Genomic DNA, 19,745 nt, shown 5'->3' on the forward strand with positions numbered 1-19,745 from the left:
GTACCAGGTGTACCGCTAGGCGAGCAGAACCACCAAGGACGCAGAGCAGAGTGGGAACATGGGGAGCGGGCAGTGGGCAGCCTCCACTCACCATTCGAGTCCAGGGGAAGGAGGTTGGAGGCGCTGAGCAGTTCTACTCGCAGCTTCTGCTCAGAGGCACGGTAGGCGGCCTTGACTGTAACGGCGCCGAGCTCCTCAGCGGAGGTTTCTGCCTGGGGTGGGACCACAGGCAGTGTCAGCTGGGGCAGAGCGTGTGAGGCGGGGCCCCAGGTGCGTAGCAGGTGCGGTGGAGGAAGGCGGCCTCACCTGCTGCACTATGCGGGTGCAGAAGTACTTCCGGATGAGCTCGCGGCTGGAGGCTGCCTGCAGCTCCAGGTCCCTCTGCAGGGCCTGGGGAGGGGGCACAGGTGAGAAGTCACCTGAACTCACACTCAGCCACGTCGTGCTGCTCTTCAGGAGTTCTCAGCGGAAGCGGGTGATGTCAATATATGGAAGCCCTAGGCATTATGGGGCCACAGGCAGGGGAATATACCCTCAGGACTGCCCTGGCAGCCAGCCAGAGACACAGGGTACACTTCACAGGTGTGCCACCCATGCAGCCCTGTGCAGCTGCCCCTCACCATGCTTGGCTTAATAATGCTCTGCTGTTGCTGTCTTAAGATTTAAAATTTTTTGAAAAAGGGGCTGACACTTTGATTTTGTGCTGGGCCCTGTAAATTACATAGTTGGTCCTGGACACAGGTGAACACAGGATGTCCTGTCTCCCCCCGGCACACACACCAGCTTACCAAAGGCCCCTACCTGGAAGGTGGCCGTGTGCAGGGCCTCAGGTGGCAGGCCACAACCCTCTGCATAGAAGCATATCTCCAGGTTCTGGGGGGTGAGATATCAGAGGTGATCCCAGGTAGTCTCCCACCAAGGTTATGATTTGTTGTCACTGATGGTATTACCTGCAGTGCCATCTTCAGCCTGTTAGAGGCCAGGGGGCAGCTCCGCTGGGAGGCGGCCACCTCCACCAGCACTGTGAGTGTATGGGTCCAGAGCAGGGTCAGAAGGCTGGAGTGAGGGATGCCAGACACAGGATGGGGACAGACGAGGAGGAAGCAGAGATGTTCTTAAGAAAGGAGAGGCCTTATGGGCCCCAGGTTTCCCCACCCTACCCTCTACCTCCACCTGCTTCTCAGGTGAGGCTGGGCCCAGGGCTGTTCTCCTGAGGGAAGGCAGAGGGGCAGATGGAGCCAGTCTTAACTAATGCGTCTCACAACCTAGGAAAGAATCTTCTCAATAGGATTATCAAACCCCAACACACAGGGTGGAGGGAAGGCTGGCTGCCAGTGACAGAATCATGATTCAAGAGGGTGGGGGGCACACTGAATAGCATTTCAGCACACAGCCCACATAAGCATCACTACCTGTGGGGAGAAGAAAAATAGCAACCAAACCACAGTCCCAGTAACTACCTAAAATCACAAATTTTGCATGTCAAAGTAGTCAGGCAGTTAAGTACAAAAAAAATGTGTAATTAAGGATGGGGGAGGCTCTATATTACAAGTAGTTAATAAATGCTTATATATATCAGACACTGTTCTAATGGTTTTTGAGACATTAGTGAGTAAAGCTCCTATCTTAGAGGACATTAAATTGTTTTATATCAAAATCAGAGCTAAACTGATGGCATTCTATGGCCCAAGAAACAGCTCTTGAGGTCCTGCCGCACCACTGGGCATGGAGCTGAACTCTGTGAGGGCCTCTTCCGGGCCCAGACCCCGAGTGGAGGACCTTGTGGTCACTGTCACCAGCCACCTCCTGTGCACAAGCGTTGCTCTTCGTGTCACATGACTCACTTCATCCTCAATAAAGGCTAGAACCACAGTCTTCTGTACAGATAAGTAATCTGCTCAAGACTGCCACCTGACAGTGAAGCTGGGTCTGAATTCAGGTCTTCAGCCCACACCCTTGACCTTTACCTGCTGCTGTCCACGGTGCTGGGCCCCTGCTTTAAAAGAGACCCTAACTAGAAGTTCCCCAGACTGGGGGAGAGGAAGACCTCTCCCTGCTGCAGTGGCAAAGCCCTGAGGACGGCCCAGGGCTAAGGGAGAAAGGCCAGGCAGGTTTGGGCTCAGCCTAGGATGAGATGTGAGGCACTGAGCTCCCTATCCCCGCGAGTGAGCTTTTAGGCAGAGGCTCACTGGGGGTGTGAGCTAACACAGGATGGTTGCATCCTCCCCAGAGGATGGACACTGAGTCTGGGAAGGAGGGGTGGGCGGAAGAGAGGTAGAGACAGTGGGGCACTGCAGGACAGGTGGCTCCTACAGACCTGTTGAAATTTTCCTGCACCAAGTTGGTGTTCATATAGCAGAGCTTCACCTCCAGGAACTTCATCAGGGGCAGAATGGCCTGGGAGAAGGGCAAGCGGCATGTCTGGCTCTGGCCTGTCCAGGCCCCACCCCCACGCCCCTGCCCTGACTTGGGGGAGGAAATGGAGCCAGGAGCTTTTGTGTGCATTGTTTGGAAAGTCTGCAAGGGCTGCCCCTACCCACAGTAGGCTCCAGCCACACTGGCCTCCTGCCAGGCATGGTCCTGCCTCAGGGCCTTTGCCCTTGATGTTCCTGCCCCTAGAAATCCTCATGACTCCTTTCGCTTCCTTTAGGTCTTGACTCAGCTGTCACCTCTGGATAAGACCTTCCCTGGCCACTATCTAAAAATACAACCCTCTGACACTTTCCACGCCCTCAAGTTTTATTTTCCTCTTTAGCACTTACCATCTAACACACCATATGTGTACATATATACACATATGTGGATATATCTTCATACACACATATGCATGCACATCTGTAGTCAGAGCCGTGGTTGTACTAACAGCCATGACTCTAGTTCTATACCCTCAACTTAGCTCTTCTTTCACCCTCCCTGTTAGAATATAAGCTAGAATAGGAAGGCAGGGACTTTTGTCATGGTGTTCACTGATACTTATCCCCAGTGCCTAAGTCAGTGCTTGGAACAAAGTGGGTATTGATAGTTGATAGATAAATGATTCTCCCAAACACTCAGAGGTGTATATTTCTATTCCCATTGACAGCTGAGGTAACTGAAGTCAGCTGGTCTGTATCAACAGGACAGCTATGCCATGAGGCAGCTGAGAAAGATACACACCCAGGTCTATTTGGCTGTAAAGTCTAATTCCTCCCTCACTGCTTCCCCCACACTGACCATTAGTGCTGAAGAAGGCTGTGGACTGACCCAAACCAGCCCTCTTAGCATCCAAGGAGGAAACTGAGGCCCAAGAGGGAACATTCTTTGCTCAAGTCTGGGGAACATCTCTGACACCACAGGACCTTCAGCCCTCTGCCCATCCTAAGCAACCTTTTGACAAAGATCAGCAAACAGGAAGAACCACTCACATCCTCAGGCAGAACAGACTCCTTGATGCCCACAAGTTTCTGGATGTGCTTGGCAATGCCTGCTTCCAGCTGGGGTCACAAAACAGTAGAAGGCAGGCCAGGACATGAGTGAAGGATCCAGAGAGGTTGCTTGGGGCCCGAGTTCAGGTTCAGGAAGGGTGGGGGCTGGACATCTGCCCAAGTCCTGCTTGGGGTACTTTAGGCTGAAGATGGGTGGGGTGGGGTCACATGGGTCAGACAAGGTACCTGCTCGGCCAGAGTGCGGACGCCGGTGCGGATCTCATGGCCCAGCCCAGCCAGTGCGCCCTGCAGCTGGGCATGCAGCGTGTTCTGCAGCTGCCCTGGCTCCAGCACAACCCCTACCCGCTGCTCCAGCGCTTCCCATGCCAGCTGGGTGGGCAGCTTGCCGATCACCAGCCGCAGCTGCTCCATGTCATTCACCACTACACACAACTGGGGGCAGGCATGGGCGAGGGATGGAGAGCTTCCTGGATAATGCCAGGACAGGCAGTCTCTACCTTCACCCTGGCCCCCGGCTCCCAGCCCAGAAGCTCCCACCCTTACCATATTGGCTGCCTGGCCCTGGTCCTTCTGGCCTGCAGAGAGATCGCGGGCCCTGGCCTTTATAAGGCTGCAGTATACCAGGGCCAGCCGACAGGTGTCCTGCAGTAGGGAGGGAATGATCAGTGCGTGTTTGGGTGGCATCAGAATCTCGGTGACTTGGGGGATTTGGGACATAGGCCTTTGAAGACTGCTAGAACAAAAGCTTGGGAGAAACAGGGTGGGTGGAAATGAAGCTGTCCTAGAAAGGTGGGGAAGGACATGTGGAAGATGCTGCACCTCCACGAACTTGACAGTGATCATGAAGGCTTCCTCGGGGTCAGGCCAGTTCAGCTGCCGGGCGGTGTGGCTGATCTGGGCGAAGCAGGTGGACAGATCCACAGCTGACGTGCTGTGCTTGGTCAGTTCACCCAGGGGCACTAACTGTGAGGTTGGGGAGCACAAAGAAAGGAAGGCTCAGGGCTTGTCAAATCTATGGCCCCCCTTCTTTCTGCAAGCATTCAGACCTTCCACCACAGGTAAGCACTGAACTGGGCAGGGACCTAAATGGGGAACAAGCAAGTCTCCGCCCAGATACCCCAGGATTCTGTAAAGGCAAGCCACAGTTAACCCCAAGGGTAACGGGAGGCAGCGTTTTGCATACAACTGGCCTCTAGGGAACCCTCAACTCTGTTACTCCTTCTGCCCATCCCGGAGGTCCAAGTGTATCCCCAAGCCCCACCCCCATCACCGAGACCCCGCCCCTACCTCGTCCATCTGCACAGCCCGCTGCACCCGCGCCAGGGCTACGCTGTAAGTCTTCTGCAGCCAGGAGGGAATAGCCGGCTGGAACCAGCGGTGGAAGCCGTCCAGGGCCAGGACTCCGGCCCTGGGGAGAGCCGGGGCTCAGCCTGGGGAAGGCCGGGGTCAGCGCCAGGCCTCCCCGACCCTCCTCAACCCTGTATGCAGCCCGCCTGCTGCCCACCTCTCCGAGGGGACGGGACCCAGCTTGCAGAGCTCCTTGAGGCTGATGTAGAGCTGGAACAGACTCTCGCCTGTGTCGGGGGAGACAGGGCGGCTCACCACCGCCGTGGTGTGGTCCTGCACTCGCTTGGCCACCTGCGAAGTGTAGGCTGGTGGGCAGAGCTCCAGAGCCTGGGGGAGGGCATGGCCTGGAGACTGGGGAGAGCCTCACCAGCCACTGCAGCTCCAGGAAAGCAGTGGAGAACAGGTCGATCTTGAGGGTACTGGAGGAGAGGCAGCAGGTGTGACTTGGCATGACCTGGCTGTACACACCAGGGTCCCCTTAGTCCCCACTGTGCCACACTCCCTCCTGACCCAGCCACTGGCTCACTTGTAGAAGATCTTGTTCCATGTGTGCTGGCACTGGTGCAGGTCGCCAATGATGTCCTGTACCAGGCTCAGCAAGGCCTTGCCCGCCTCCAGAATGCCCTGGCAGGGACAGAAGTGAGCTGAGCAGGGCTGTGAGGGCCACCCTGCGCGACCCCCATCACCTGGCTGGAGCCCCTCACCTGCACCATGGGCTGATGATGCTGCTGCTTCAGGTGGAACCACTCCGCAGTGCCCGTCTGCAGGCATGGGGACAGTGAGCGGCAGGGCGGCTAGGCCCCACACCTGCCCTCCCCATCCCAGGGCCACGTCATGGCCACGTCATACCCGCAGTGCCTCAGTCACCAGGTGAGGCAGGGGGGCGCTGTCAGGGCACAGTTCCCCGAAGGCCTTCATCTTGCACATCTGTACCAGGACCCTGTGGAGACAGACAAGTCGAAGATGCCTGCTGCCCCAGACCCCACTCCCCCTGCAGGCTTCCCCACCAGGAAGGTGCCCCCGCTGTTCCCTCCTTCCTGACCCCACTCAGGGAGGGCAAAGGCAGCCACTGACCTGAGGAGAGACTGCAGCCGGGCTGGGGAGTCGGACACAGACAAGGGGAAGACAGACCGGAACCTCCGGAGGAGGGAGAGGCCGTAGGCCAGCAGGGAGCTGAATGAGTTGGCCAGCTCCACATTCTGCAGGGCCAGGACAATGCATGAGGAGGGAGCTGCTTTATGGGCCGGACGGCCATTCTGGCTCACACCCAGCCCCCACCCCGCTCTGCCCTGGCCCACCTGTTCTGCCTTGAGCCGGCCCCGGATCCACTGGTACTCGATGCTGGTGATGGGGTGCAGGAGGCAGCTGCTGGGGAACTCCAGGCTCTGGTAGAGGCGGCTGTAGGCCAGCCACTGCCTGCAGCAGACAGGAATCCTCAGCTTCCCGCCAGCGCTGGCCTCAACACAGACAGTGTGCTGCCCCTGCTCCGAGGCCTCTGGTGGAGCCCTACCCACCAAAGAGGCTGAAAATCAGTGCCTAATGAAAATCAGTGGCTGAAGGTCGCCAGCAGGATTGCTTTTGTTCCCAGAGGTGTTTTTTAAATGTGTAAGTTAATCACCCATCTCTTAAGTTAATATCTTTGTGATTAAAAATGAAGGATTTATTTCTTTTGAAAAATCAGATTTGGAGTCTTGAGCCTTCATGCATATGTAGCAAACATCAGCTGTAACTTCCCTTTAGACATTCAGGAGACACTTCACAGAGGTGATGACAGAACTGAGACAAGGTTCGAGTAGGAGGGCAAAGGAGGCTGGAGAACAGCAGCCCAGGGACAGGCCCCTGCCCCGCTGGGACATGGCGGCGGCCCGCACTGCATGCTTGGGCCCTGAAGGGAAGCTGGGTCCTCGCCACCAGTGCCTGTCCAGTGTGCAGCCCCATCTGCATCCCCCCACCTATCCGGGAATACCCACCTGCCCATCGTCCAAGAAGCTGACTTCTCCACAGCCTCCTCTGCCCCCTACTCAATACCAAGTGTCAGCCCTGGCCCATAGCAGCACCCACTCACTCCTCCTCCTGGCCAGCACCGAGGTGTGCCCCTACTTGTGCATTCCTCATGTGTGCTGAGATGTCTGTGAACTCTCCTGTGTGCCCCTTCCTGGCATTCCCACAATCTAACCTGGTACTGGGAATGTGGCAGGCCCTCAACATAGATGCGGTAATGTCCTTACATAGATTTGTAGGCAATGGCTTTGGGAAATGGGGCAGGGGTAGGGGTGGCAAATTCAAATGCCCATGAGGACTCAGGTGATGTAAGAGTACAGTGGGCCCAGTGGCCACTGTGATGGGCTGGGGAGGATATGTTACTCTGCTCTGACCAGCTGCAGCCCAGGAAAATGACAGCTCTGCCAATCCATCACTTAGGTTTCATGAGAAGCTGGAGGTGTGAATCTGTGGCGCGGAATCTCCAGCTATTTAAAAGTTGGCAACTGATTCAAAACTTAAAACATACAGTTTGGGTCAAACAGAAATCTCTCGAGGATGAGACTTTGGGCTGCCAACTTACAGGAGAGCAATAGGGAGGGAGAGGGGGGTGTCTCCCAGATGGCCCCTCAGGGGTCTTTCCGGGCTGTGCACTCACGCCAGGGACTGGTGGAAGTCGGACAGGTCCTTTTGTGTGGCATGGAGAAAGAGGATGGTGGCAGCCTGGCGACTCAGTGACCCATCCCAGGAGGTACTGCCCTCCTGAGGGAACAGGTAGAGGGGGGTCAGGAACTGGTAGGCAGGCCTTGGCCCCACCCAGCCCCAGGAGGGCAGTACCTGGTGCCGGGTGACCTCATGGGAGACCAGCTGCTGCAGGAGGTGGAGGTGCACCGTGTAGCTGGGCTGGGAGCGACTCGCCACCGTGGCCCTCTGCGGCAGGGCCAGGAGGCTTGTGAGCGGAGGACCCCAGGCCTGGGGCAGCCCAGCTGCACAATCCAGGCCCTAGCCCCAGACCTACCCTCTTGTGAATGAGCTGGAATTGGAGGTGGCACTGACCACGGTCCGGGTAGGTCTCGGTGCAAGGCTCCAGAGGGTACCACTGATCCTCCCGGCAGCGGAGGTCCTGGCAGGTGGGCAGGCAGTTGACCAGGCCCACAAGCAGCATGAGCCTCACGCGGTTGGGGGCAGGGGAGGCAATGGGAGGCAGATCCCAGGCTCTGCTTGGTGCAGACCTGTAACCCCTCCCCCTGAGCCCCTCATAAGCCCCCTAAGCCTCTCTCCTGAGCCTCTTTCCCTACTCCACTCACCTGCAGCCTCAGAACCACATTCCCCAAAAAGTCGTCCTGGCCTTTGTCCTTCCGGGCCTCCTTAAAGATCCTGTTCCAGGCAGGGCCCCGTGAGGAGGATGGACCAGGAGCCTGGAGGTCAGGCTGGGGTCTGTCCCCAACTTGCAGCCACGTGGGCCCAGATAGAGCCTGCAGCCTAGGGGCGGGCGGAAGAAGCCGACGTGCCCCTGGGGACCCTGTGGCACTCACCTTCGCAGCCCATGCAGGTCTGTGAGGTCCCCCAGCTTCTGTCTGACAGACTCCACAGTGTCCAGGTCCCTGGTGGGGCAGAAGCTTGAATAAGAGGCAGAAAGGGTATCCTGGGAATCGCTGACCCCTTTGGGAGGAGGCTCTGCCACCACCCTCTTCCCTCTCGTCTTCCCCACCCTCACGGGCAGGGCATGTCCCTCACCACATGTCCAGATGAAATCTTGAGTTGTTTATATCCTCAAACTCCCTATAGGGTGAAAAGGGCATGGCTGACAGTCTTGCAGGGCTAGATGTCCCTGACCAGGCCAACAGGCTATCCCAGCCCAGCAGCTGTCCCCCAAAGCTGCCATCCCCGATATTATCTCTGTTGAATTTCAGTCCCTCCCTGCAAACTCCTCCCTCCTTTAAGGAAAGGCTTCAGGCTGCCACCACCCTGCCACAATCAACCCAGTGCCCAGTCCTCTGCACCTGGCCAGCACATGTGGCATTTAGGTCCTTGCTCTGTCCTGTCTAGCCTCATGGCTGTCTCCTCTGCCTCAGGGGCAGGCTCCTCCTGTTGTCAAGCCAAGTCCCCACCCCAAGCCAGGAAGCCCTGCTGATCTCACTGACTGGGAGACCCCTGCCACCAAGAGTAGCCCCAGACAGGGTGGGGTCTGGGGCAGGGCCACGTACAGGATGAAGGTCTCGTCCCAGACGGGGTTGAGTGTCTGGGTGACGACCTGTGTGCGGTGGGTCTCCTCCTCCGGGATGGTGTGCCTCACCACAGCCTTCTGCCGACGCCGGGACCCGGGGCTGCTCCCCAGCATGCCCACCCCCTGCTCGATGCCCAGCAGGCAGTAGGGATCGCTGAACCCTGGGGAGGAGGAGGAAGACAAGGCAGTCAGGGCATTGCCTGGGCTCCCTGAAACAGTCCCTCAGCACGTGAACCCTGGGGGCAGAGCCCCTCCCCCTCCCAGACTCCAGGGGCCAGCGGCCAGCAGCACAGGGCGAGCCCGGGGGACACCTGGGAGACGACGCTCCAGCGAAGAGTTCTGGGACAGACTGTGATGGGGAGACGAAGGAGCCTGGGAGAAGGCCCACAGAGCTCCCCAGCCCCTACTCACCGCTGACATCCTTGCCCAGAATGCCCTTGGCTTGTTTCACCGTTGCCTTCAGACAAAATGTTGGCTTCTGGAGGGAAAGGAGGAGACCCCTGAGTTCCACACAGAGCTGGGCTTCCCAGCCCCCCGCCGTGCTCAGGATGGCCCTGGACCAAGGTTACCTCGAGCTCCTGGGCCCGCTGCAGTATCTGCTGGTGCTCCTCAGGCTCCATGTGGAAGGCCTGGTGGGGTAGGAATGTGGGGGCTGGGGCACAGGGTTGGGGTGGCCTGGCTGGGAGGAAGGACTCCTGAGTCCTGGCTGTAGGAAGGCACGGGTGGAGTGGGGCTGGACTCACCTCCTGCAGGTATCTTAGCAGCTCGGAGGCCTCCATCACGTGGCTGGGCTCAGGTTGGCCCAAGCGGTGCAGGACAGTGTAGAGAGCTTCCTCATAGAGCAGGGTCCGCTGAGACACAGCGGGGTCACTGCGGGGGCCCCCGTCCACCCACCACTAAGCCCGAGCCCCACACAGCCACCCCTGGCACCAGGACCGCAGCCCAAAGCAGGGACAAGCCCACATGCACAGGGGAGGGGAGGGGTTGAGGCCCAGAAGTCCCCCGTGCCCCCAGGCCATTGCCCTCAGCCTTGGCCAGGAGCCAAGGAGGCTGCTCAGGAAGATGCAGAGCTGCTTCCTAACACCACCCTGAGGCCCCCCAGCACTCCGATTCTTACCTCCTCCGGGGAGAAGTGGGGGGGTGGAGGCTCGATCTGGGGACCAAGAGGAAAAAACAAGGTGTTGGGAGGCCTGGACCAGGGCTCAGGCGGCAGAACGGCGCCTCCCAGAGCAGGCCCAGGCTTGGGTCCCGGCGCCCTGGCCCCCAGCCTCCAGCCCACGCCACACACCTGTTCCCCCAGTAGGCCTCCCGGGGGGCTGATCCCTGGGCCACCTTCCTTGTCCCCGGGCCTACTATGGCTGAGGTCCATCAGCGCTCAGCGGCTACTGCAGCGTGAGCTCTTGGTACCGTGGCCCCAGCCCCCCTTCCTTCCCCAGAGGAAACAGCACTGCTTATCTGGTGGCCACGCACGGCACCCCAGCGGCGGAAGTGAGGCCCAGCAGCGGAGGTGGGAGACAGGGGCTCATGCCAAGCAGGCCCGGGGGCCGCTCAGCTGATCCCCAAGCAGCCCGGCTCACAGAAGGGACCCTGCCTGCCTAGTGGAGCTCATGCCTTGGGAGCTGGAGAAGCAGAGGATGGAGATGTTGGCCCCACCAGAGGTAGGTAGGTTGGCTCAAAGCTCAGACCTGAGGCCCAGGGTATTCCAGAGAACATGTGGCAGACCCCCTCTGCCAATCCCGAGGCTTTGCCCAGGCATAGGGGTAGGCAGGGGAGGGGACCACAGCCTCAGCCCCAGCCCAGCCCCAAGACCTTAGGGCCCCACCCAGGCCACTCTTCTCCCCACTGAGGTTACACCTACCTCCTGAGCAGTTTGGGGCAGAGGATCCTGCAGATCTCTGACCCTGCGGCGCCTTATCTTGATGGCCTGGCGCAAGAAGGGAGGGCGCCGCTGGGGGTGGGAGAAGAGCGTCGCCATGGTGGCTGGCCCTGCCCTTCCCCTTCACTGGGCCCGCTGCTGTGGGTGAAGACAGCAAAGCCACAGGATTACGTAAAGAGCCAGGGCTGCCACCCTGTGCCGCCACCCCATGCCAGGGGAGGAGGCGGGGGAAGCCAGGTCAGGGTTTCACCACCTCTGGGGCCCTGGCTCCCAGGCCCGGCTCCTTCCTCCCCACCTCTGACTGGGACCCTGGGAGGAGCTCTCCAGGCTGGAGGCAGAAAGCAGGCCCAGGGGGCAGGTCTGGCTCACCCCACCCCACCCTCTGTGGGCGGGGCCAGCACGCCCCAGCAAGGGGCGTCAGGGCATGCTGGTAGAGGCCCTGTCCCTCCACAGGTGCTGTGCCCAGCTGGCCTGGGGACTGAGGGAAGCCACTGGGGGTCACACACTTCCCTGAATGGGCCCCAGACCAGGAGTGGGTAGGGCCTAGGGTGGCGGCTCTAGAGGTATCTCCCTGCAGGCAGCCAATTGCTCAGCCTGCTAGGCCCCACAGGTGACATTCCACCAAGGTGACAGGGCCAAGCTGTGCTGGGAACGGGCAGCCCTGCCCCCACAAGAATGGTCAGAAGAGTGCTCCCTTCAAACGCCCTTGTAGGGGGTTGCCCAGCCTCTCCTGAGGGCACTCTGATCCCGAAGAGCCAGGAAAATGGGTGCTCAGGGCCCAGCTCTCTGAGATCCAAGGCTGGCTGACACCACCCCCGGGATCCTCCTCCAGGCCAGGGCCCAGCAGGGCACAAGCCTCTGGCATGGACTTTGGCTATTTCCTGTCCTCCCCTGCCCCCAAGCACCGAAGTGCCCAAGGAGGGTGGCACGAGGGCATGCACTGCCTGGCAAGGCCCCTCCCCTCGGACACAGGGGGCCAGGCTTGCACTTGCACAAGGCAAGACGGTGGGCACAGCAGCCAGGGCCATGGCAGCTCACGTCCAGCGGAACCCCTGCTCCAGGGCCTCCCACCCAGGGCAGCTGCTGGGCTGAGTTGGGCCCCTCGGGACTCAAGAGGTGTGGGGCAGTTACTGAGCAACTGCCCAGAGAATGGAGATGAGAGGCCTCAGCGTCCTGGGCCCAAACGGCCTGTGGGAACAAGCTCCCAGAGGGCGGGCACAGCGTCCCCAGCACCTCCGCCTGCCCCTCCGCAGCCAGCAGCCCTCCTCCTCCAAGAGCTCTGCTCCATCAGCCACACAACGCCAGGCAGGGTCCAGCTACTTCAGGTTTACTTCACATTTCCATCGAACAAATCAAGGTGCAAACAAGGTTTATTTCACATTAATATATTAACTGGGTTTTGGTTTTTTTTTTGGTCAAATAAATAGGGAGTTCTCTTTAAATAACCATCTCCTCTGTTCACAGCCAGTCCAGGAGCAAATGAGAACAAATTTTAGTGCATTCGGGGGGCATGCCAAACGGACATAAAGCTTAAAGGGAAGAGTGCAGGCTGGGCAGGTGGTGAGAGGTCATAGTCAACTCAAGACCCAGAGTAGGCCCCAGGGCTCGGGGGCCTTTGTTCTCGCCCACCCAGCTGTCCCCAAGTGGCATAAGGGGTCGATGTGCATTCTCCAGTTCCAGCCTAAGACGCCCCTTCTAGAGGGAAAAGAGAGAAGGCGAGGGCAAATTCCAGACACACTAGCTGGGAAGCGGGGCTCCCTCCCCGAGCCACAGCAGCCTGGCCTGATGCCACCCACCCTCTGGAAGCACATGTTAAAGCCCCAAACATCATAGAACAGTGTCAACAGAATGACCCAGGACAGGGAAGGGAAGGTGAGCGTGCCTGGGGCTGGAGACTGGATGGCTAGGAACCAAACACGGGCTGTGGTCTGGTGGGAAGGTGAGTTTCCATGGTTAAGCACAGGACCGGTGGAGGGCATGTGAGCAGGGCCTGGCAAGGGGCCCTCGGGAAGACAAGTGGCTGGCCTGGCAGAGCTCGTGAGGCTGAGTTAAGTGGCTACCAATGGGGGAGCTGGACTGTGGTGGAGGAGGTGGCTAGAGAGTCCCTCCGTGGGAAGAAGCTGCTCGAGCAAGACAGGAATGAGGGGGATACCCTGTGCGCCCAAGGCGAGCCCCAGAGATGCCAAGACAAAAGTGCATCTAAGCGACGCCTGGGCTCTGAGTAACGCGGAGGCTGGGGGCACTGCTCCCAAGTCAAGGGGCCCCTCCCTTCACTCAACAGTAGTTCCTTGTTAAGTGTTTTTTCATCAGACCAGAGGAAGATCAAGGCTCTCCCATCACCCCCCAACCCCAGTCTTGGCCCCAAGGGAAGGGGAAGGAAGGAGCCATGAGAGGTGGGAAGCAGGGGAGCGAGGGGCATCTACTGGGTCTTCTTATCTTCTGGGGGGTAGTAGGGAGGTGGCGGAGGCTGGTTCTAGGGAAGAAAAAGGAAAGGTCACATTAGAAGGTTCAAAACAAGATGAGCTCTCCCACCCCAAATCCTAGCAAAGTGAGGCTGCCCGGCTCCCTGCCTCACTCACCGTGGGCACGTAGACGTTGTGCGGGTTGCCTGGGTTGTAATAGGCGCTGGCAGCTGCTTCGGCAGCCTTGGCTTCGGCTAAGAGAGCGAATATGCAGAGTTAAGGCCCAGCAACAAGCCCCGACCTCCTCTCCACGTGCCCCCAGAGCTGCACTGGAGCCCAGCGGCCCCAGCCCCCACTGCTCCCGGCAGCTGGCGCTCTGGACACAGTTCCATCAGTGAAGCAGTGGATCAAGCCTCCCAAGCGCTCACACGCACTACACCACTGTCCCTTGCAGTCCCTTTACACCTCTCTGCCCATGTGATCCTTACCACAACCCACCAGGTATTTGTTAGAGAGAAAACTGAGGGACAGAGGGAGGCCCTCCTGGCCCAAGGCACATGAGCAGGGGACAGAGTGGGGGCTAGAATGTAGCTCTTTATCACCAGGTCACCACATTGCTGGCCCCCGAGCTGGTCACTAGGCTAGGCACCATCCATCATTTAGGGCTTCCAACCAGCCTCCACCTGTTCTCAGAGGCTCTCTGCATAACCTAGGGAAGGAAAGGGCTGGTCCCCACAGACCACGAGCAGCCTAGGGCCTCACCTGCAGGAGTGGAGGGGACATCAGGGCTGCGGACAGGAGGTTCCATGGGCCCGGGGTAGGGCGGTGGCGGGGGCTGCATATAGCCCATGGCCCCGTCCATCATGGGAGGTCCTGGATAGAACTCTGCTCAGCAAGAGAGTGACAGAAGCCCAGTGAGCAGCCCGGCTCCGGCTCCCGCAGCCGGCGCCCTCCGGGGCCTCTCCAGCCTCTCCACTGGTCCTGTAGCAGGTTAAAGAGAAAAATCTCCCCTCTACAAACCCCTGGCCTGGGTGGGGGTGCTTAGTGTGCGGGTGTGGGTGGGATGAAGGGTGGGCAGCAAAGGACACACTCACCAGGTGGGGGCGGTGGATAGGGGTAGCCCGGAGGGCAGGGGTACATTCCATTGGCGACGGGCGGGGGAAAGACATAGGCCCCGCTGGGCATGTAAGAGTACCCATAGGCTCCACTGGGGGCTGCACCTCGGGAGGCTATAAGTACAAGGGGAGAGAGAAATGAGTGCCGCCCGCCCTGGGGGCTGGGGTGAGGGCAGTGCCACCGCCTGCCCAGGGCGGCTGCAGGAGCCCAGGAATGTGCACAGCGGACATGCCTTACCCCCCTCCATTGTGCTCCCCACCTGTGCCAAGTTGGTCTCAGGGAAGAGGCCAGGGGTCCAGATGGGGAGAGGTCAGACTGGGGGTAGGTGTGGGGTCAAGGACTCCAGGACGGGGTGGAGGGACAGACAGATGGACGGAGGGGAGGAGGAAGACCAGAGCTGGGTGAGGCTGGGGTGAGGGGAGGACATCTGCTGGACACATCCCTTAGTGACTTAAAATGTCCGGTCAGCTGAGTGTTTGGGTTTTTTGTTTTTTATGCGACCACAGTAAAAGATCCTTGAGTCTAAACAGCTCCATCAAAATGCGCTATCCCTAGCCCAGGCAGGGGGACCCGGTCTCTGAGGCACAGGAGAGTGATGCTTATTACAGGCTCCCTTTCCAACTCCTAGACCCAGCCAGGGCCCAGACTTATCTTGAGTGCTTAAAAAATAAAACAGAAAATAAACTTGAACACACAAAAAAACCCACATACTTCGGTATGTCCTTGGCCCCTAATTTTTAGAGCCTTAATACCTTGAGATGCCACTTGTAGCATCCGTTGTCCAAACTCAATGGCGCCCCCTGCCGTGAAGGTCAATTTATATGCGGCAGAGCCTTCCCAGCCACCTGGAAAGGGAAGCGAACGGGATGTCAACCACTCAGGAAAAGAACACAGGTAATACCCAAAGAGATGGCTTTTTGTCCTCCGCAGATCCCTCTCCAATGCCCCGGTGGCCTGCAGCCCACATAGCATGCCAGCTCTGCGGACAGGCCTGCCTCCTGCCTGTGCGTGCTTCACTCTTTGGAACAGAGGGCTTTTCCTTCTCGGAACAAGCTTGTTTTCCCATCTACAGCCCCATAAGGACATCTGCCCAAGGGCCTCTCACCGCCAAAAAAAACAGCTCTCCAGAGCAGGTACACTCAGCAGCAACTGACATTCAAGTTCAGAGCAGTTCACTCCCCGAGGGGCCTAAGACAGACCCTCTGGCCCCTCTAGCCTGGCTTCTGCCAAAGGAGAGCCATTGGCAACTCGACAGCAAAGCTTGGTCTGGCTGGGCGTGAGCGGAAGCCAAGCTCAACATAAATGCCTCTACTGAGTCTGCAACAGAGCTGCCAGCACCCAGGGCCTCTCTGATGGTCACGGAGGGCCGCCGGCTCTTCCTGGCTCTAGGAAAAAGGTCCTGCCCAAGAACCTGACACAGTTCCTTCCACACCTAAAATCTGAACACACTGCCAAGTCACAAGTATTTTTACTTAGTTTTCAGTCACTGTGTTGATTTCATTCTCTGGGAGACTGATCTGAGGTGCCATCCTTACTGCCAGTATTTCCTAGCTCTTGTCAACCAAAAACCCACCTCCGCTGAACAGCTGGCAGCCCAGGTGTTGGTCTCAGAAGCTAATTCAGAGTCAGGAAGAGGACAAGGCCAGGGGGATAAGGGGCCAAAGAGGATGTCTCCAAGGCAGCGCCCCAGAGTCTCTCTTGGAAGCCCCGTCTGTGTCCCTGAGCCCCTGTTACCCACCTCCTGCTTCAGCCTTCACTGTTCCCTTTATATAGTTTGCACCGAACACAGGCTGCTTGATCTCACAGTCCTTCATCAGATAAAATGGCATCATGAAGGACTGCATGGTATCCTTCCCCTTGGTCAGAAAGATGACCTGCAGGGAGAGAGAGGACAAGGGCCATCACCATCCAGACCACGGACCACACAGCCATCACGTCCTGTGCGTGATGAGTCTGCTCCCAGTGCTGCGGCAAGCGGCCCAAGCCAGGGTCCAGCAGCTCCACGCTCTCGCTGCACTAGGTAGAACCAGAGAGATATTTTAAAAGTAAAAGGCCTTACACACAGCCTGGCTCAAAGAGGCCCGACGTGTACTCACAAGAAAAAAGTGCCACTCACAGACAGCGTACTTGAGAAGGGCAGACCGCTCTGTCATTTAAGTGGTGGTGAGGAGGTGGCAGGTATGGTGTGGGAGTCAAGGGGTCTGCAAAGCTAGGGCAGAGGGGCAGGGGCAACAAAGACTTCCTGGAGGGGAGGTCTGGCTGAGCTTCGCAGAATGAAAACAAGGGAGTGGCGGGGGTGTCAGATGTCAGAGAATGCGCTGTTGTAACCCTCCTGCCCAAACGGCAACAAGCCGCACATCCCACGCCTGGGAAGCCCTTCTGTTTTAAACCCGTGATTTCAATCTGTGACTGAAGATGCCACTTGCACTACCAGAAATGAGGTTTCAAGGCTCCCCTGTCTCCACCAAGTCCCGTGGATCAAACTTTAAAGGCGTGCTTTTCTTCCAGCTACCTTTAAGTCCCACTCTTGGGCAGCTACAAGCAGTGATCCTTTTCTAAGAATAGCCACAGGTCCCCTGGAAGTCTCAGAGTCTGCCTGGGCAACTCACAAACTAGGCCCATTCTGCAGTCTGGCATTTCTCACTCTGCAGGGTTCTGCTGGGCTCTCTGCCCAGTCCGGAGGCTGTGGCCATGCTACTATATCCTGTTTACCACATTCATCACTCTAGGTGTGCACAGAGGCCTCATGGCCTACTCTTACAGAAATCAAAATAATCACAGTCTTTCCCCTCCAGGCCTAAGTCGTCCCAGAAGTTGCATCTGACATGGGGATTTTGCAGCAATAGCCCTGGGATTGGCAAAGATTCACAGCCCAGTGATCAGTGCAGCTGCACAAGGAGCCTGGTGGTTCTAGAACCCAGGGACAAGTGAGAGAGACCTGCTCAGCGGGAGAAATGAACATTCACCAGTTCAAAGGCCACGGGGCTCACGAGGCTGAGGCTGAGGCCGACCTAAGACCCCCATCGGCCCCCAGGAGCCCAAGCCTCCACACCAACCATCATGCTGTGTAACTCACCCGGTAAGGGGTAAGGTAGACGGTGCCTTTCTTGGTCCCTTTGAAGGCTTCTGGTATATTCTTCATGTCATTGAACGTAAGTTCCACATGGTCATAGGACATTAGGATGCTATCATGAGAAATGAGGAAGGTCCAGATGAGAGTCTGCAGCCAGGATCTGCCCAGGGACTGGCCCCACCTGGCAGGCAAATGCCTGAAGCCATCACGTTTCAACACCGCTGTGAAAATACTATTAGTACAGCCATGGAAGAGAAAAGCAAGTTGGGGTTCTACAGAATTTCCCCAAACACCACTTACACAGCCTCAGCGACCAGCAGTGGAGAGTCCTAGGGCTCTAGAGACGCCACAGGCCCTCCAATCGGGTTAGACTGGGTTAACGCCTCTATTTTCTTCTGAGTCCTTATGACAGGTGCTCTGTTCTGGTTAGCTTATTTTTTAATCCCAACGATAAACATTTTACAACATGACTCTACACAGTACAGATGGGCTTACTACAGGATCTTAGTTGAGCCTGAAGGAATGTCAGCCCATGCAGCCCTCGAGGGCACTCTTCCGGGAGAATCGGCAGCTTTCATCACTCTCAGAGGGGTCCATGACTTGAAGAGTAAGGTGGGCTATTCTGCACATCCAATTTAAACTCCAATTACCATAGGCACAGTATTTTCAGAAATAAAAGCTGAAGAATTTTCTAAAACAAGGCACACCATTACTTAGCAGCACTGAGACCTAAGTCAGGTAGGAGGCCCAGAAGGATAGATATGCTCTTGTGCCAGAAAAGTCCCACTGAGAAAGAAAGAAAAAGTCTCAGTAGATGTTAACAAGTGGCATCAAAACTGTTTTTCTGGGCCTGAGACTGGCTGGTACACAGGCTAAAAGCTGAGAGCAAGAGCAATATGAGGTTTCTCTGTAAGATAACAAGGTCCAAGTTCACATGGTTCCATTTGTCTTCTTCCTCCTCCCAAACATCACAACTTTCTTCACTGGAGAGGGTTAAGTGGGAAAAAGGACTGGTACCAGCAAAGGGAAGTACAGCTCAAAGAAAAGGGGTCATTACCAGGAACGGGCTGGCCAATTAGACCCCGAGCAGGTGAGATGGAGGAAAGTCAGCACTCTGAGGTGCCAGTACCCTGTGACTCATCAACCACTGGAGAGTGACAGGCCCTGGGCTGGGGGCTGGTCTCGGCTGGCTACAAGGCCTTGCCTCCGCCAAGTTGCTTCTGGGGGATGCAGGTTTCTCCTAACCTCCTTCTGCCTTCAAGAGGTGCTTCAGGGTCAGCATAGCTCAACCAGTTCTGGCTGGTCTGATTCTTAATGCCCAAGGAGCTACAGGAGAGAGAAGCCATCCAGGGAGCCCAAAGGCTGGGGGAGAGATCGAATTAATTGAGTGGGTAGAAGGAACCTTGAAGTTGGGAGACCTCTGCTCTGGGGAGTGACCCAAGTCAACACGCATTCAAGAGAAAGAGGCAAGAACAGTCACCGTGCCAGAAAACGTGTCAGGCATTTCACAAAGCTTATCTATCTAACTTCTGGGCCTCAGTTTCTCAACCAGAAACTCAGCAGTTCTGGAATATGCTGGAAGGTTACATGCTGGCAGTTAAGCATACTGACTTTGGAGTCAAGACTTCTTTCCTGGAATCTCATCTCTGTTACCGACAGCTCTGTAATTTCAGGCAAGTTACTTAACCTCTCTGTGTCTCAACTTCCCTACATATAACATGTGTCTAATAACAGTATCTGCCTCACAAGATTTCCATATTAAGATAGAAGAGGGGCAGTGAGTGCCTGACACGTAGTAACTTAGTTAACGCCCAGTAAATGGCAACTATTTTTGTCTAAGGCTCTTCCCCTCTCTTAACGTCACCGACCCTGGGAAAGAGACTCAAGACCTACCCCCAGGTCCCACCTGTCTCCCCAAACCCGGACATCAGCCCCCCGCCTCACCCCACCCCCATCCCACAGCAGATAAGCGACATCCAGGCCCCTCCCCCACGACCCACCCACCTCCCTCCAGCCCCGCCCCAGCCGTCACCCCCCAACCGCACCCCATGTTTTCCGTCTTCACAGGTTTCTCCCCCACTGCCCACTGTCCACCCCTCGAACCCGTCCTCAGGCCCCCAAGAATCCTTCCTCGGTGTTTTCACCTCTCGGTGTTGTTGACGATCACTCCGCCGCCCTCCGAGTGATTCTTGTTGAGCGCCATAATCTCCAGGAAAGGGGTCCCGAGACTCGCAATGCAGTGCGCTTGCGCCCCTCTTCGGCCCGCCCCTAATGGCGTCGTTCATATTAGTGTCAGCCA

General features: G+C 57.5%; 2 protein-coding genes across 12 annotated transcripts in view; both read right to left on the reverse strand.

Annotated features, from left to right (window-relative positions):
• UNC13D (unc-13 homolog D) overlaps positions 1-12,083 on the reverse strand; it is a 35,039-nt gene extending 22,956 nt beyond the window's left edge. For 5 of the 10 annotated variants that reach the window (XM_073235936.1, XM_073235938.1, XM_073235934.1 and 2 more), the window contains exons 1-29: positions 10,838-12,083; positions 10,097-10,132; positions 9,723-9,830; positions 9,549-9,608; positions 9,391-9,457; positions 8,960-9,140; positions 8,490-8,534; positions 8,288-8,356; positions 8,060-8,129; positions 7,771-7,875; positions 7,590-7,682; positions 7,411-7,514; positions 6,071-6,278; positions 5,847-5,971; positions 5,622-5,712; positions 5,477-5,533; positions 5,299-5,396; positions 5,140-5,191; positions 4,930-5,063; positions 4,713-4,833; positions 4,245-4,388; positions 3,969-4,067; positions 3,651-3,857; positions 3,405-3,473; positions 2,318-2,397; positions 951-1,056; positions 802-873; positions 307-390; positions 92-212 (exon numbers count right to left, since the gene is read on the reverse strand). In XM_073235936.1, coding sequence (XP_073092037.1) covers positions 92-212; positions 307-390; positions 802-873; positions 951-1,056; positions 2,318-2,397; positions 3,405-3,473; positions 3,651-3,857; positions 3,969-4,067; positions 4,245-4,388; positions 4,713-4,833; positions 4,930-5,063; positions 5,140-5,191; positions 5,299-5,396; positions 5,477-5,533; positions 5,622-5,712; positions 5,847-5,971; positions 6,071-6,278; positions 7,411-7,514; positions 7,590-7,682; positions 7,771-7,875; positions 8,060-8,129; positions 8,288-8,356; positions 8,490-8,534; positions 8,960-9,140; positions 9,391-9,457; positions 9,549-9,608; positions 9,723-9,830; positions 10,097-10,132; positions 10,838-10,954 — 2,923 coding nt within the window. In that variant the 5' untranslated portion in view covers positions 10,955-12,083. Of the gene's footprint in view, positions 1-91; positions 213-306; positions 498-801; positions 874-950; positions 1,057-2,317; positions 2,398-3,404; positions 3,474-3,650; positions 3,858-3,968; positions 4,068-4,244; positions 4,389-4,712; positions 4,834-4,929; positions 5,064-5,139; positions 5,192-5,298; positions 5,397-5,476; positions 5,534-5,621; positions 5,713-5,846; positions 5,972-6,070; positions 6,279-7,410; positions 7,515-7,589; positions 7,683-7,770; positions 7,876-8,059; positions 8,130-8,287; positions 8,357-8,489; positions 8,535-8,959; positions 9,141-9,390; positions 9,458-9,548; positions 9,609-9,722; positions 9,831-10,096; positions 10,133-10,837 lie in introns of those variants that run through there. The other 5 variants (XM_073235937.1, XM_073235939.1, XM_073235932.1 and 2 more) reach the window with 4 other exon arrangements.
• A 124-nt stretch (positions 12,084-12,207) lies between these two features.
• On the reverse strand, positions 12,208-19,745 carry WBP2 (WW domain binding protein 2). Of its 2 annotated transcripts, XM_017674796.3 has the most exons (8): positions 19,591-19,744; positions 17,450-17,558; positions 16,112-16,247; positions 15,126-15,218; positions 14,352-14,486; positions 14,020-14,142; positions 13,435-13,511; positions 12,208-13,328 (listed from the first exon to the last, which is right to left on the reverse strand). In XM_017674796.3, the coding sequence occupies exons 1-8, from the start codon at positions 19,647-19,649 to the stop codon at positions 13,275-13,277; spliced, it is 786 nt and encodes a 261-aa protein (XP_017530285.2). In that variant the 5' UTR covers positions 19,650-19,744; the 3' UTR covers positions 12,208-13,274. The 2 variants fall into 2 exon arrangements, with proteins under 2 accessions (XP_017530285.2, XP_017530290.2); XM_017674801.3 differs by lacking the exon at positions 14,352-14,486 and having other exon boundaries at positions 19,591-19,745.

This window comes from Manis javanica, chromosome 4, assembly GCF_040802235.1.
Source record: "Manis javanica isolate MJ-LG chromosome 4, MJ_LKY, whole genome shotgun sequence".
Classification (NCBI taxonomy): domain Eukaryota; kingdom Metazoa; phylum Chordata; class Mammalia; order Pholidota; family Manidae; genus Manis; species Manis javanica.